Source organism: Hyperoodon ampullatus (genome assembly GCF_949752795.1).
Source record: "Hyperoodon ampullatus genome assembly, chromosome: 4".
NCBI lineage: Eukaryota > Metazoa > Chordata > Mammalia > Artiodactyla > Ziphiidae > Hyperoodon > Hyperoodon ampullatus.
Window position 1 is genome coordinate 24,278,969 of NC_136917.1, and position 16,749 is coordinate 24,295,717.

Here is a 16,749-nt window from a genome sequence, read left to right on the forward strand (position 1 = left end):
AAAAAGGAAGATGAGGAAGTTCTGTGACAAGACCTCAGTTTTCTCAGGAAGTAAGATGTTGCAGTAGGTTTAGAGTGAGTGAGGAGGATGCAGGTGGGCTTGGATTTGAGAAAGGGGGACACAGTGAAGCAGTGCCTATGGCGTACAAATGCATAGGGTTTCCTCGAGCTGGATCAAAGGAGTGGGCACCAACCCCCAGGGCTTTTCAACTCACTGTGATACATGCTAGGATTCTGCAGCTGAAGGAGCAAGAGGAAAGAAATCAAACGGTTGAGTTTACTTTGGGAATTGTGACAGTCAGTACTGGTTTGTAGTGGAGAGAGGTGTGAAGCCAAGATGACACCAGTAGGGAGACTGAAATGAGGGTGAAGGGACAGGAGGGCTTTGAGGGCAGAGTAGGGACAGTGGAGTTGGAGTGGTAACAGCTGTGGTGAGAGGGATTGGTTCTGAAGTCCTGAGGGTGAAGTAGTTCTGAGTGAAGTCCACACTCAAAGCAGGGGACTGCTGGCATAGGAGGGAGGGAAGCGACCACTCATCTAAGTGTCCATCTGCCCAATGCCAGGCACTCACAGATACCAACTCATTTAAATGGCACCTGGAGGGGATTCCCTGGTGGCCCACTGGTTAGGACTTGGCACTTTCACTGCCGGGGGCCGGGGCACTAAGATCCTGAAAGCCACTTGGTGCGGCCAAAACAAATTAAAAAAACCCCAACCCCCCCGCAAATGGCACCTGGACTTTTGCAAGGATGTACTGCCATGAGGCTTATATAGGAGGAAACTTGCCCTAGATCAATCTGTAAGCAGCAGTTTCAAATCCAGATTTGACTCCAAAGCCACATCCCACCATACTCAGCTGCCACACAAGGCAAATCAGGAGCGGAAGAACGGGAATTTTAGGGAATCCAAATATGTAGACGTGAGTCATTGAGGTTGCTGGTGGAAACTATCAGTTGCCAACATCTGGAGAATGGCCAGTAGCAACCAGAACAGGATAACGTAGTCCAAGCAGATGGCATGTGCTTTGGGAGTTTGCCCTGGAGGACAGTGCATCAAAGTGGCAGAAGAGGCAAGAGGAAGGGACTCTGGTGGCTCGGGGCTTGTGGCTCCATCAAGGTAAAAGCACACATGGAGTTCCAACTGCAATGATGGAAGTGTGTCAAGAAAAAAGTGTCGGGCACCATTTGCCCATAAGCAAAGCCTCAACCCCTCCCCTTTTTCTCTCCTTCCTTGATCCACATGGGGTGAATTGCTAGCAGTGGGCAAACTACAAACTGGAAAACAGTAATAGGAGCTTTTACCCAACACTTATTATGTGCCAGGCAATCTGCAGCAGCAATTCACTGAATCTTCATGGAAATGGTACAGTTGGCCCTATTTTACTGATGATGAAATTGAAGCCTAGAGAGCTGAGGTTAGTTGGCCAAAATCACAGCCCCAGTCAGGATTTTTGAGACCAGGTGTATCTGGCATCAGAGACTGCATCTTCCTTGACTCTATTAATCGATGGCAAAATTTTTACATGTAAGCTTCACAATTGCGAAGTATTCATTTTTAGTGGATTCTGACCTAAGGTGAATAAACTCTTCTTGAAAACTTACTAGATGAAGGAGACATTCTAGTTTACACTTAAGATGTGCATTCAAAAAAATTATATACACACACACACACGCATACCCACCTACACACCTTTGGGTAAGCAACAGGGCAGACTCTGAAGGTGACAAGAATCCATACTCACAGAAATGAGTTCTTTGCCCAGGACAGACAGTGGGAAAGAGAAAGGCAAAGAATTGAGGCTTAAATTTCCTCTCAGAAAATATGAGCAAAAATACCTAGGAGCATAGTTCCAATAATCCAGAATCTGTTAGATCCAAAGTGACTCTTCTCTAGCACTCATTTGCAAGGACATGGGTCTGTTCTGGCAGGAGAAACGACATGCCTTAAGAAACTGATAGTTATTAATGCCAGAAAATATACCTTCAAAATACACTTCCTTAGGGAAAGGGGAACAAATACTTAAATGACACCTGTGTCAGGTGCTTCATATACATTTTTAAGGTTTTTTTCATTTATTTGATTTAATCTTTTAATCTACAATCCTATCCTGAGGCAGATGATGTTAACTTTTCAGTTGGGGAAACTAAAGCTCATGGAAGCTAAAAAACTTGTCTGAGGTCATAAGGCTGTCAAATGACAGAGCCCCAGTTTGAACCCAGATCTGCCAGCTCCTGCTACTAAAGCACACTGCCTGAGCTGACATTTTCCACAGGAACACATTGTAGAAGGTCTATTTTAACTCCCTGCTTCTTGGCAATGTTCCCTCTGTTCCCTCTCCTGGTGTTTTCCAACCTTGCCTTCAGACAGAGAAACATCTACCAGATCTCCCCTAGACAGAAAGACCCACAACTTGTTACGAAATTTTTGTTATAAAACATTTAATGTTAACCTACAATACAATGTAAACTTTTATGAAAAAAATTTAAAGTACACTAGATTTCTTCAGTAAATTATCACGTAACTATTCAGGTGCAGTACAAGTTGGGGCACTGCATCCTTTGTGGATGGATTTCCTGTTGCTGCATCCTTCACAAGTCCTAAAAAAAACCAGTTGTAAAGTGGAGCTCCTTGTTCAAGCACCAGATAACACACTCCTGATTTTGCATTCTGGGGGTTATCACTCCTTCCCACAGTCATTTTCCGTAACTTTTTCCTTGGCCTTGGCACCATTAGCAATTTTCAAGACAGCTCAGTTGAAGATTCTAGGTTCTTTTTATTTTTTTTTTAAAGAAATATTCTCCATTGGCCATCTTATCCAAACATCATAGTGAAAACAAGCAAGGAGAAAGGAGTATTTGCTGCAGGAAATTCTGCAGAAGTGAAAGAAAAGACTGAGGCTGCAGAAATTCGACTGACTTCAATTAGGTATCTTTGGTCAGTTCCTATGGAAATTCAGCTGAATCTACTTTAGTCTTGGGAGTACAGAACAAAACTGGAAACAAGTGTTTTTGTTTAGTTGATGACTTGCCATTTGGAAACAACAGCTGAAATAATCAGGAGGTGGTTTGGAAAGAAGAGCAAATGCTTGCAGATCACCGGCTTCTCAGTATTTTCTCACTTGCAGGTCCCATCAAGTTCCCAGAGGTCCTTGGGAGTAACATACAGATTGTACGGGCGTTGATAAAATGTGTGTCTTTCATGGAGGAAAGGAGATGGCACCTAGGCAGCAGGTCTAGGTCAGTATGAAGACAGGAACCGGGACTGAGTAAAGCAGGGCTGTTTCAACGCTAGGAAGAAGCATGTGTTTCAGGTGGAGCCTCTTGAAAACTAAAGTAAATGGACAGGCCAACCCAAGAGTTGTACCAACACGAATAGACTTTAATACTCTGGCATCTGACCTCCTTCACTGGACAAGTTATCAAAAGGCAACAGGCGTAAAGTGCACATCATAGAATAAGATGCAGATTGAATTAAGAAAAAAATTTACAACTTCCCAAAGAGGTGTGGAAAAGATACTTGGTACACCCAGCCTGGTGAAGGTCCTTAATACCCTCCTACGCAGGGAAACAGCTCTGCATTCCAGACAGGGAGGGTGGCTCCGAGTTAAGAGGAAAAATTCATCTTTGCATGGTTGTCAGCAGGAAGCAGACTTCACGTAAGGTAGAGTGGAGAACACGGTTTATCCTTAGTCACTCAAGATACATTTTATGACAACAGTCGGAAAGCGATTTCCCACTCATCTGGACTTGGGACAACAGGAAACAAAGTGAAAGAAAAACAGGCAGCCAGGAGCAGAATTAAAGTTTCCTGGAGATGGTGCTGCAGACACCTGTGCCAAGGCCACTGGGAAATTCTCAGGCTCCCCAGGTGATACCCATGGGGCTCCTCACCCTGCCCCTTGGTGTTCACCCCAACCACTAAGGGTGACAGAGAAGAGCAGTCACATCACTGCTACCTAAAAGAATGGTCCTTAGTTTTAGCTAAGCAAGAGAAAGCCTTTGGAGGCTGCAAATCTAGCAAGTTATGCTTTATGTTGACATGAACCCCTGGCCTCACAGCATGCTAGGGAACTGCAATAACTTCAGTAACTTGCAGTGTTACAAGTTCTGCAAGTCTAGCTACAGAACACTTTGGAATACTTGTCAGCTCACGCTGACATCTATGAATACATGGCCTGACCCCAGTACCCATTACCATAAACTCAACCACAGATGAGACATCAGAGGGAAAAACCCCTACTGCTTCAACACAGCAAGAGAGGGAGAGGATAAAACAGCCCCCAGCAGGTGGCTACATCAAAAACTGAAATGTGCCTTCCGACACTTTACACAGGCTGAGTTCTGTCTTGGCTCCCTTCAAGGCCTCTGGTTCTTTCAACCCTTAAAACACCACCATCACCACCACATTCCCAGTGAGACAGGCGGGGTACTCTCACATGGTTCTGCTTGTTCCACCACAGACCCTGCTAGTCCTCTGGAAAGGCACCAAGCTTGGCAATTCAGGAAAGCTCAGGGCTGGGCAGGAATAGCATGCACGTCAGAACATATCCTTTGTTCAGATCCCATAATGACCACCCGGTCTAGATTCCAAGGAAAAGTTGCGGTTGTACGTATAGGTTAGTCTACACGGAGTTCATACCATGTATATGGGTGTATCTGTACATACACAGCCTTTGTAGGGCTACAAACCCAGATTTCCTCCCATTGTACCAAGTGGGGTGCATAGGTGGCAAGAAAGGACAGCAAGAGTTGGACCAAAAAGAACCTCTCTGGGAACGTGAGAGGGACAATGGCAGAAATAAGCACAAACCAGCCTGGGACACCTTTATTACACTCTTGTGGGCTAAGGAGCCCAGGGCAAGAATTCATGGGTTTAAGAAATAGCTCTTTATCAAATGATGTTAAGGAAAAAAAATACACCTATGTCAGCCTGATTCCTTTGGTCATTACAAAGCAACAACAAAAAAAATTTAAAGTTATTCATAAATTGTGGGAAGTTCAAGGAACATCTCTACTCTGTGCCTTCCCTTCCCTCTCTTCTCCAGAGGTGGAAGAAGCAAGTCCTCAGGAGATGCTGCAGTAGCTGGTTGTTGGAGGTTTTTTCACTTTTATTTTCTATAAAAGCAAGAATGAATGAGATTTAGTGGGAATGTCCCCTTCCCCAGTTGGGACAATGGCTGGGTTGGAGGTGAAGAGTCTCCTTTCATTGGAAGGTATGGTGCAGAGGCAGTAGGGAAGGGTAGGTTTGCCAGCAGGAACGTTCACTGCTAACCTCGAGTGCACACACAGGTGGTGACTTTTGCAGGCAGCATGGTTTCTGATCCTTCCTGAGGATGCAGCAGTCTTTTAAAAAAAATATTGTATTATAATAATAATAATATGAATTTCTCTCTCTTAATTTTTTGTTTTTTTTTTCCATTTCTTTTAGGGATTGGGGTGGAAAAGGAGAGGAAGAAAAAGTGTCATTCGTCTGTTAGGTCCTGAACAAAGAGAACTTCTGTGTGGCTGAGTCCGGCCTCCTGCAGTGTGGGGGGGTTGGGCCACTCCTCTGAAGGGGTGCAGGGCAGCACCCTCCGGGGAAAATTGGCTTCAATCTGAAACTTTTCAGGGCTTTCTTTCAAGGAGAATAAGAAGTCGTGGATTACCTGCAGAAAAAGAAGGTAATTTTCTATTACCTATAGAAAAAGAAGGGCAGTGAGAAAAAGACAAAGACACACACACAACCATGTGTATACCCCAGCTCTCCCCAGGGTAACTTGGAGATATGAAGTAATCACATTAGATTGAAGTTCCATTTCAAAGTCGATCCATTTCACTGAGCAAACATGTCGGGAAGCTCTTTTAAGAGATTTATTACACAGCCCAATGCTAGTCCTACTCTGAGTTGACCCATCTGTTTCTTTTTTGAAAACCTGTCTGATATAAAGTTAAACATTTTAAACTTACAAATAATCAAGAGTTACAGTAAAGTTGGAAGCATAGGTACAGAATTTTTTCTTTGAACCAGCTGAAAGAGAGCTACCAACTGAATGTCCCATCACCCCAGAATACTTGTGCACATCTTACAAACAGGGCAGTCACCTTCATAAAACAACCCTCAAAATCAGGAAACTTAACTGATACATTATTACTGTAATATAATAATATACATTAAATTTTTATTCAGGCCCTATTCAAGTTTTGGCAGTTGCCTTTTATAGCAAAAAGATCCAGTTTAAAATTGTATGTTGCATTTAGTCGTTGTCACATCTCCTAAGTCTGCTCCTTTTAACCTGGAACAAATCCTCTGGATTTCCTTGACTTTCATGACCTTGACACTCCTAAAGATTACTGGTCAGTTACTTTGTCTCTCAATTCGTTTATCTGATGTTTATTCTTATTAGATTCCAGTTATGCATCTTTGACAGGAGTATTACAGAAATGATGCTGTGCTCTACTCAATGCATCCTATTCAGGCGGAGTACAATTTCATTTTGCTCCATTACCTATGATGTCCGCTGTGACCACTTGATTAAGATGGTGCCTGCCAGGCCTCTCCGCTCTAAGGTCGTCTTTTCTCCTTTGTTATTAACGAGTATTTTGTGGGGAGGTACTCTGAGACTACGGAGACATTCGGCTCCTCAAACTTTCTTCCATTTATTTATTTATATTAATATAGAGCCATGCTTTCCTATTTTATTCAATAGGTTCTAATGTTCAAACTGTTTCAGATGGAGTCCGAGGAGCCCAGTCAAGCTGGCCTCCGTGTCTTTCTGACATGTCTCCATCGTTCTTTGAATAATTCCTTGCTTTGTGGCACAAGGTGTTCCAGGCTAATCTTGTATTTTCCTTGTCCCAGTCCTGGAATCAGCCATTTCTCCAAGGAACCGTGATTCTTCTTAATGGACAATGCTATTTAAAAACCATGATCTAGGGAATTCCCTGGAGGTCCAGTGTTTATTTAGGATTCCACGCTTCCACTGCAGGGAGCATGGGTTCGATCCCTGGTCGGGGAACTAAGACCTTGCATGCTGTGTGGTGTGGCCAAAAACGAAAAGACAGAAAATAAATAAATAACAACCATGATCTAGGTGCTAGGTATGTTCATTGCTATTGGGGTGCTGATGTTCCCAAGCACTCTCTGTGGAGCAAGCCAGACAATGTGTACATACATATATGCATCTGTATCTGTATTTCCCCCTGTATACTGAGAGCCATGAGCTGATTCCCCTCTCCTCATGTACACCCTCCTTACCTGGTTCTGGATTTAACACCCACCCCATCCCCAGGCCACTTGGGCTCTGACTTCTCTGCACTGGGTGCCCCCACATATGCACACCTCCTTCACTTGATCGAGATCTGACACCCTCCACATAGAGCTCTCTTCTGTGAGAAAGCCCTCTTCACCCTGGTCTGGCTCTGGCAAGGTACAGGTAAATTCTTATTTTCCCCTGTCTCTTAACGCCACACATTAAGAACAGGCACCCTGGGTCTGATCTATGGTCCTCTTTATCTCAAATTCTGTTTTTAACAAGACTCTAAGGGATGTGTGGTGTAGGGCACTGCTAACCTCTTTCAGGTCCATCCCAAAGATCAGGAGCACCCCATTCAAGTTACCCCTTACTTTTTTGAGGGAATCTATTTCTATTTCCTTTTTGTTCCTCCCCTCTGCCTGAAGAGGCTATTGCTACAAATCCGTTTAAGGAGTAAATTCATTTTCCTTTCACCTAATCCATTCATGATTTTACAAAATTCTCATATTTTGGTCCATCAACCTTAATCACTTTCAGTTCCTTTCTCTGTCTTTGCAATTTCCATTAACATCCATTCTCCTTTTCTTTTCTTGAGATGCATCAACTAGACTTGCACCAAGTATTCTTGGTATGAACCCAACAAGGGTTTTACAAAAGGGCAAAATATCTTGCTTCCTTTTCAGCCACTGCTTGACAATACTCAACACTGATACAACACTGGCATTTTCTGTTTATGACTGGCAATGCGCCAATACCATCAGGAAACAGATGAAATCACCTCTACAGGTCCCTTTTGGTTCATAATGGATAGAAAAATGATTTCTGGGTTGAGTATAATTTGCTTTCTCTCTTACATGCATTCATTTAGGAGAAAGTCAGCTGCCACTTTTCTGCTCACTCTTGAAGGCTAGATTTTTCTACAGTTTACCCTTTTTTATCCTAGCTTTTAACCCCTGTCAAGAGCTGAGCATCATGCACAAACAGCATTTTGCTGAACATTCACTCATGGAGAGTATTTATAAAGGGTAGAGCTCACAGGAAGATCGCACAAAGTCTGCAGGAGCACTAAAAAACTGTAACTCATTATTCAGTTACATGTTATTAACTCTATGAATGTTAAGTGAAAGGCCAGCACTGCCAATACACCTCTCCTCTTACACTTCTTTCTTTCCCATCTGATCCTTGTCCCCATTTACGAATTATTTCTCTCCATCTGAAGTTTTTTTCTTCTTTAAAAAATAACTTGTAGTGTAAACATATTTAAAAAGCCTACAAGGATTAAATATTTAACAAATGGGTTGGTTCCCCTTTGGCTAAGTCTATTTTATTCCACAATTCTAATAGATTTTCCTCCAAAACTCTCAAGAGAGGAAATTTTGGTTAGGCTTTTCATATACAAAATGATAATTAGAGTTTGGGGAGTAAAAGCTCCATAAGCGCTTGGGCATACTACAGAGAAACTGTCAGTGAACATGGCTGCAAGCTAATACCCACACAGAAAACAGCAGTTAGGAAACACATCAAGGAAAGGGAATGAACATTTAGAAACCATCTACTACATGCTAGGTCCTGTGTGAGGCTCATTCATGTTATTCCCAACTAAAAAATCCAAAGTTAGAGATGTGAGCACCTTCCCCCATATAAATCAATGTATAAATGAGAGATAAACAAATAAAATGAGGAAGCTATTGCTTCTCTCTCACCAGGATGCCTCACAACGTTTTACTCTGAATTAGCTCTTTGAATCGTCTTACATTCCTTACTGGCCAGTAAGCTCCATGAATTCCAGAACCATGCTTTACTCACCTGCATAACCCCTAGGGTGCCTAGCACAGTGCCTGACATACCTTCAGTTTAATGTTATCAGAGGACAGGTTATATTTCCATTTTACATACAGGATATATCTGAGGTCCTATAAGAGACTCTATAACTTGGACAATGTTTTCCAGTTAAACAGGAGAAGTAATGAATGTGCAACCCAGCCTCACCTGACTACAGAGCATCCACATTTCTATTATGCAGTTTATTCTTGATTATTTCAAATGATCAGGGAAATGGCAGAATCTATTATAGTTGTAAACTTGGAAAGGCAACTTACCAACGCTCAATATAAACAGGAACTTCCTTCTGCTAATAAACACCAAAAACAATAGCGTTTGAATGCTTACTATGAGCCAGGCACAATGTTGAGCACTTTACATATGAACTTAATCCTAACAATCCTATTAAAGAGCGACTATTATACCCATTTTACAGATGAAGAAACTGAGGCTTAGAGATTAAGTAAACTGACCAAGGAAACACACCTATTAACAGTGGAACAATGAGAATTTGATCTTCATTCTGTGAGACTCTGAGAGTCTCTGCTTTTAACATCCCTATGGAATGACAAACACTATTTACCTATGGCCACCAGATATACAAGGTAGCCCTACTAAGTGGGGCTTCTAATGGGCTGAGTAGAAAGAAAGAGTGACAACTGCATGCAAGCTGCACATGCATTTATATTCAGTTGTGTAATTCCAGTCCTTCCAGGGCAGCGGGGATAGAGCTTTTTCTACACAGCAAGGGGTTCTGGTGGGATTCTAAAGCCAATCCAAGTCGAGCAGCTTGGAAGAGCCTCCCACCTCCAACATACAAGTCTTTTGTGGGACTTCTTGGTAAGGTATCTTTTCTTCTTAGCAGAGCTCCAACATGATAAAATGAAACCTTAATAACTGCTTTGAGTTGGCAGCTAGACCTGAAGGAACCTACAGTAATTCAGTGCACTCTTCTCTCTGCCCCACCTCCTTCCTCCCCTGTTCATCAGAGCAGCAGATACAGCAACAACACTCTTGCGAGTCTTTAAAAGTTTCCATATCTACAGCCCAGACAGCCCAGACTTTATACACACTTCACACAACTTAGGCAGTCCTTACTGTTAGAGACTGTGAAAAGTGGAATCGTCTTTCTACTCGAGAATCATTGGGTAATTTGAAAATGATTTTGACACTTTCAGGGTCATCAGGGGAAGGCTCCGGGGGCAGGCACTCCAACTTCCTTTCCTTCTCCTCTTGTAAATTCTGTAGAGACACAAAGCAAAGGTGAGGCTATGGCTCCAATTAGGGAACAAGGAAACAAGAAACACAATCACATCATGTAGGTTTACTGGGCAGTCAGACGAAAAATTAATAACCAGTATCAGAAGAAAAACTTCTTGGCAAGGGTCAGAAGCACCCTAATTCAAATTATATTTATTTGATTACATACTATTGCATCACATGTATTATTTATTGACTATGTTAAGGTATGTAACTGTTAGAAAAAAGGGAATGACTAAAAGACCCTGGCTATAATCAAGCGGCAATATGCAATGAAACAAGATGATGAATAAAATGTCAGATGAGCTAAACACTGGTACTAAGAATGAATGCTTAAAATCAACTGCTGAGAATTAGCATATTGAAATGCTTATTATCTATTTATACTTACGTTTCATGGAACAGAGCTGGTCTGCCTAACTTTTACTTACTCTTGTATTTGTTTTAATCAACTTTTTAAACAATTAAAAAATACTTTTTGTGAAAATGTAGTAAATATTAAAATGGCATGGAGAATTTAAATCACTCACAATCCTATCATCTAGTTTTTTTTCTTTCACACTTGAGAAAAGACCAGTTCAGGAGTCACCAGAAGTAAATAAAGACAGGCTCCTTACCCGCCGCCGTCTCTCCTCTGCCAGCTTCTGCTGCTGCACCTCTTCCTCCTTCCGTCGCTTCCGCTCCCGCTCCTCCCGCTTCTTCCTCTCTTTCTCCTGGTCAGCCCGGAGAGAGGCCAGGTAGGCCTCATCCTGTTGTTGTCTCAGCACCTGGGTCTGGTTTCGTTCTTCTCTGTGGACGGATCAAAAGCATAGAGGGAAAAAATAAATCTCACAAAGCTCTGTGTTTTCTTATATTGAAATTTTTTAGAGGGTTAAAAAGGTTGACAATCTTGGCAGATGACCAGTTAACATTACCATAAGGGATTCAGATTCTCATGCAGAATCTGAATGAGCCATCTCTTTTCTTACTTTAATTTGGCAGAAAAAGAAATGGCAAGCTTTTCCCTCTCTTTTTAACTTTCCATGTAAAACTATCCTTTCCCCCCAATCCTAACAGAAGTAACACAATATTATTGCCGTAAAATGATCAGCGGGATATTTTATAGGTAAATACCTTTCTGGGTTACAACATTTTTGTGTATGTTGCTTTCATAAAACCAAAAAACCACATACACACATTTTAGAAGATGTGAAAAATATAGAAACATCTTATTCAGAGTTCTACTAATCAAAGAGAAAACACTGTAACATTTTGGGATATTTCTTTTTCTCTCCAAAAAATTGTGTATGTATGTAGGGGTGTGTGTGTCTGTGTCTATAAAATTAAAAGGAAATATCCCAGAATGTTAAAAGTGGTGGTAGGATTATGAATGATTTAAAATTTCTTCTGTGCTTTTCTATGTTTCCTGAATTTTCTACATTAATTAATGTACATTACTTATGTGATGGGGGAGGAGTTATAACCAAGTTATAAAGCATTCCTCATTTTTTACATTTAAGTTCTTTATATCATGCTCAGCTATTTTATTTATTTATTTTTTTTGAGGTACACAGGCCTCTCACTGTTGTGGCCTCTCCCGTTGCGGAGCACAGCCTCCGGATGCGCAGGCTCAGCAGCCATGGCTCACGGGCCCAGCCGGTCCGTGGCATGTGGGATCTTCCCAGACCGGGGCACGAACACGTGTCCCCTGCATCGGCAGGCGGACTCCCAACCACTGCGCCACCAGGGAAACCCCTGCTCAGCTATTTTAAATGACACAATTTACATTCCTGAGCATAGAGTCCTGTCTTTATTTTGAATCACATCTCCAAGAAAAGATGATCTGATGGAGTTATTTAGGTCAAAATATATAAATATTTTAACACTAAATGGACAAGGCTTTTAAAGTTGCCTAACAGAGAAGAAGTCAGGATTTGTGGAGCCCCAGGTAAGGCACCCAAGTCTACAGCTGGTCTCAGTTCCAGAGAGGAACTCCCCTGTACCTCTCTAGGCGTTCTGACACCAGGTAAGTCTGGTTTGCATCCATGATAAACGTCAGCTGGTTAATGAGGTCATCAGGCTGAATGAGGCCTTCTAGCCGTCCTACCACAGTCATTCTCCGATCCTTCAACATAATCATGGCCAGGAATGGATAGGTGTTTTCCCTTAAAGCCTGTGAGACTGACAGAAAGAAGACCCAAAAGATCAAGGGCAGGACTTAGGGATAAAACAGATTAATTCTTAGACTTTACACAACAAGCAAGAGAGAACTGCTTTGGTCTCAGTTGGGAAAGAAGGGAGGTGTCATTTATTCCCTGCCTACCTTTTACCCTCCTAGTTTCTCAATCTTTTTGCTGTTGTTGTTATATATTTGTGTCCCTATTCCCAGGTAATTTGATTAGAGTAGGACAGGCTTTTCTGGTGGAGTGTGGTTGTCATGATGATGCTAGGGCAAGCTGCAGAGTTCAAGAACAATGTTTATTTGATGGAGAGAAAAGGATCTACAAAGACTCTGGCTACTGCTCAGCATAATTTCCCCGTGTCGGGGTCAAGCCTAAGGGGACAAGGCTGCAAGTCTCAAGCTTTATGTTACTGGTGAGGATCTCCACCATCATCTTCCCTGTCTTTTGTTCCTCTTATCCAATTCCTTCCTTATCCCCTTTTCCTATGTCCCACCCGCCCCCATCCACTAAAAAAGGGCTAGCTTTTCTGTTCTGAAGGAGTTTAGAAAGTTGGTCTTCCAAATAACCAAGATTTTACAATTACAGAGTTTTACCTGTTTTACCTTATGATTTGAAAGAAGAGATTTTAAGCTTCTATTAAAAATATCCTTAGTCTCCTTCTATCTATCACTCCTCACACCCAAAGCCATGAGAGAATGGCAAAACATATACTGCAGGAACTTATCAGATGTTTAAAAACCAATTAGGAGTAACAATTCGGATTCCAGGATGTAGACAAAACATCTGCTGCATCTTTGGTTCTCAGGATTTAGCACAGCGCCTGGTATGCTAGTATATATTCAAAAGTTGCTGAATAGAAGTAGCTGCAAAGTAACTACATTTTCCTTCACTAGATGCCTTTATATCTTATACTGACTTCTAAAGATATTTACCTCCAGTTAAGAGTTAGTTATAGTCAGCAAAGATCTGAGCTTTCTGAATCCCTATCAGCACTCAGGGTACTCAAACTCATTGTGCAAGAAGCTCTGTTAAAATTGCTGATGACAAGAATAAACTCTTCAGTAAAAAGCTCATTAAGATTAAAGGCAAGTTGCTGGCCAGGACTGGGTTTTTTTTTTTTTGCGGTACGCGGGCCTCTCACTGTTGTGGCCTCTCCCGTTGCAGAGCACAGGCTCCGGACGCGCAGGCTCAGTGGCCATGGCTCACGGGCCTAGCCGCTCCGCGGCATGTGGGATCTTCCCGGACCGGGCACAAACCCGTGTCCCCTGCATAGGCAGGCGGACTCTCAACCACTGCGCCACCAGGGAAGCCCCAGGACTGGGTATTTTTAAAAATAAAACAGGCTCTGGCAATGGTTAACTGTAATGAATGGGCTAGAGTCTGACAGACCTGAGCTTGCTCACTGTATGATCCTGGGCCAGTGGCTTAAACTCTCTGAGCTTGTTTCCTAAACCATAAAGTGGAGGTAATACAACCCCCATCTCTCAGGACTGCTGAGAGGATTGGTCAGCCACAGAATAGTCATGCAATAAATGGCATGTCCTTCCAGATTATTCCAAAGATATCTCAACAACCTCAATGAGGCAAAAGAAACACGACTTACCCCTGTATCCCTCAGGTTTGTTTGTGGAGCATGCCCAGAAGAGCATCCTAGTGTTTATTAGTGAAATAACTTCAGGAGCACAGAGTGTGGTGCTGTGGAGAGGGATGAAGAGGACATGAGAAGAACTTGCTTACTACAAATTATCAGTAGATAAGATTAGAAAAGAGGAAAAAAAAAATCAATCCACTTACCGACAGAACTCATCAGAGTCCTGGTGATCATCTCCATGCAGATAAACCAAAAGAAAGCGAAGCTCCCGTTTGGCATCATTAAGTGCCTGTGAGAAACAGAAGATCACAAATTATGATGATGACTGTGCCTCAAACTTTTAATTAGGCTAAGGATCCTAATGGATACAGCTACGTATTTAGGAACAAAAGAAGAAATGAGGGAAAAAGGTGAGCAAGAAAACCAGAAAATTCCTGGGCTCCTACCTTCATACCCCTGGCATTTCTCTCCCTACAGTAAAGTCCATGCTAACAAGCTTCAATGAAAAAGTTTTTAGTGTTGTTAGGATTTAAATTCTATCAGGCACGTGAGAGTAGGCAGGATGACAAAAAAAGGCCCCCTCCCCGCCCAATCACAGAAAAGTCAGCTGTTCACACAATCTAAAGGAAGATATAAACAGGAGAATCTGACCTGAAAAGGGAGATGAGAATTTTGCCACTTTACGGCTACAACATAAAAAATACTGCGAAGATGAGCCTGATCCAAGGCCACATACCAAGCAGGGATGAGGGACTGAGGGACCCAAGGGCATTTTAAAGAGCATAGGGTTAAAAGATCTTCAAAGACAAGGCTAGTGTCCCAGATTTCTGTGTATGCTTTTGCATTTGCAGAATCCCAGGTACATTACAATTTAATTAAGATTTCCTGAACCACCACTGGTGGTCTACCCTCAGGATTACAGCAAAGAGGGTGTATGAGAGGCGCCCATCTCATTCATGTCTGTATCTCTAGCACTGAGCACAATGCGTGGCATATAGTAGGTGCTTAATGCTCGTTGAGTGGGGTGGGATCAGCCAGTGGGAAAAAGCAGATGTGGGAGAATCACAGAAGGAAGCAAGAGTAAGCATTTTTCTCTTTCTCCAGATAGATCCAGGAATCCTGGAGGCTGCAGAACCACCCTCAGGCATAAGGTGTTACCTTTACATTTTTCTCTGGTAAACTAGAGATATGCTCATCACCCATAGAACTCCTAATTTTTGTTCCCTGAGAGGTAACAACAGTCGAATGTCTGTGTGGCTTGGGTTGAATGAGATGTGTTGCTTTGAGTCTATGGTCTATCCCCTTATTCAATTCTGTGAGGGATCCAAGACTTAGGTTTTGCCTACAAGGAGCTTACAGTCTGGTACAGGAGATAAGACATTAACACAAACAACTATAAAATAAGGAAGAATGTGAAATTGCTATAACATTAAAAAAAAAAGAAAACCACTATGAAAGTACAAAAGGAAAGACTACTATTTTAGATTGCAAGTAGGCAGGGTAGGGCGCAACAATTAGGAAAGGGTACCAGAGGGGAGTGACATGAGCTGGTGAAGGATGGGCAAGATTCCAATTAGCAAAAATGTGAGGAAGGCATTCTAGATAGAGGAAACAGTAAAGCAAAAGCAAAGGCACAGAGGTGTGAAAGTACAGAGTATGTTAAGGGAATGGTCAGCTGGAACCTAGGGTATAGGGAAACAAGTTATGCAGGAAAGCCCTCAAAAGGAGGCTGGGATTAGATCAAGGAGGGCCCAGCTAAAGGGCTTGGTCTCTTTTTGTGCAAGCAATAAAAAGCTATTTAAAGTTTCTGAATAAAAGAATGACATGATCAGTGCTAAGCTATGCTTTCCTTTGAGGATAGAATCATATCAATAAATTGGCATCTATATGGTTTGTGGCACTGACCTGGCTGTACGTTCCCTGGTAGAAGACAGGGTGTGCCCTCCCATATTTCTCTTCAAAAGAGTGCATAAATGAAACAATGTCCCCAACGGGGTCAGTGACCCGGCTGCGAGGGTCAGGCCGTATAAAACGAAGAGCAAACCTGGGGAGGAAGGAATAAATATCACATGAATCGGCTTACTGTAGTGCATATGGAGTGGGCCAGTTTGTAAAGATTCCTATAGCAGAGCCATGGGCATGGCAGCAAAGGGAGGTGAACGGTCTGTGAGTGGACCATCAAACCTGAGAGTACAGTCTAGCTCAAAAGCCACAAAGCAGCAAGTGTTATACCACTGCCTGCTTAAGAAGAATGCAAATTACTAGAATTATAAATTCCAACACTGGCCTAAACAAATCTTGAGTGCTTTTTGCAGAAAAATTTAGGGCTATAAGAACTGGGAAAGGAAGACGCAATAACCAAAAAGATCACAGGTCAGGCTGTGTCCCCAGACTCTCCATAACGGCACTGTCTAAAACAGCAGCCATGAGCCACATGTGGCTATCTAAATTACCAAGAAAATTAATTTAATTAAATACAATTTACAAAATTCACTTCCTCACTCACACCAGCCACATTTCAAGTGCTCAACAGCCACATGTGGCTAGTGGCTTCCGCACTAGACACTGCAGATATAGAACATTTCCATCATCACAGAAAGTTCTATTAGACAGTGTTATTCTAGAACAGAGCTGTATCTCTTTCTGGTTCTTTTACTTGCCTCTCCCTTTCCTTTCTGTTCTCCT

General features: G+C 42.3%; 1 protein-coding gene across 1 annotated transcript in view; it reads right to left on the bottom strand.

Moving 5' to 3' along the window:
• Nucleotides 1-4,874: 4,874 nt before the first annotated feature.
• The window catches only part of FAF2 (Fas associated factor family member 2), a gene marked incomplete at its 5' end in the record, with an annotated part of 55,785 nt that continues 43,910 nt past the window's right edge, over nt 4,875-16,749 (bottom strand). Inside the window, 7 exons of the mRNA XM_079703904.1 lie at nt 4,875-5,643; nt 10,150-10,293; nt 10,929-11,100; nt 12,294-12,471; nt 14,077-14,168; nt 14,268-14,353; nt 15,970-16,108. Coding sequence (XP_079560030.1) covers nt 5,461-5,643; nt 10,150-10,293; nt 10,929-11,100; nt 12,294-12,471; nt 14,077-14,168; nt 14,268-14,353; nt 15,970-16,108 — 994 coding nt within the window. The 3' untranslated portion in view covers nt 4,875-5,460. The remainder of the gene's footprint in view (nt 5,644-10,149; nt 10,294-10,928; nt 11,101-12,293; nt 12,472-14,076; nt 14,169-14,267; nt 14,354-15,969; nt 16,109-16,749) is intronic.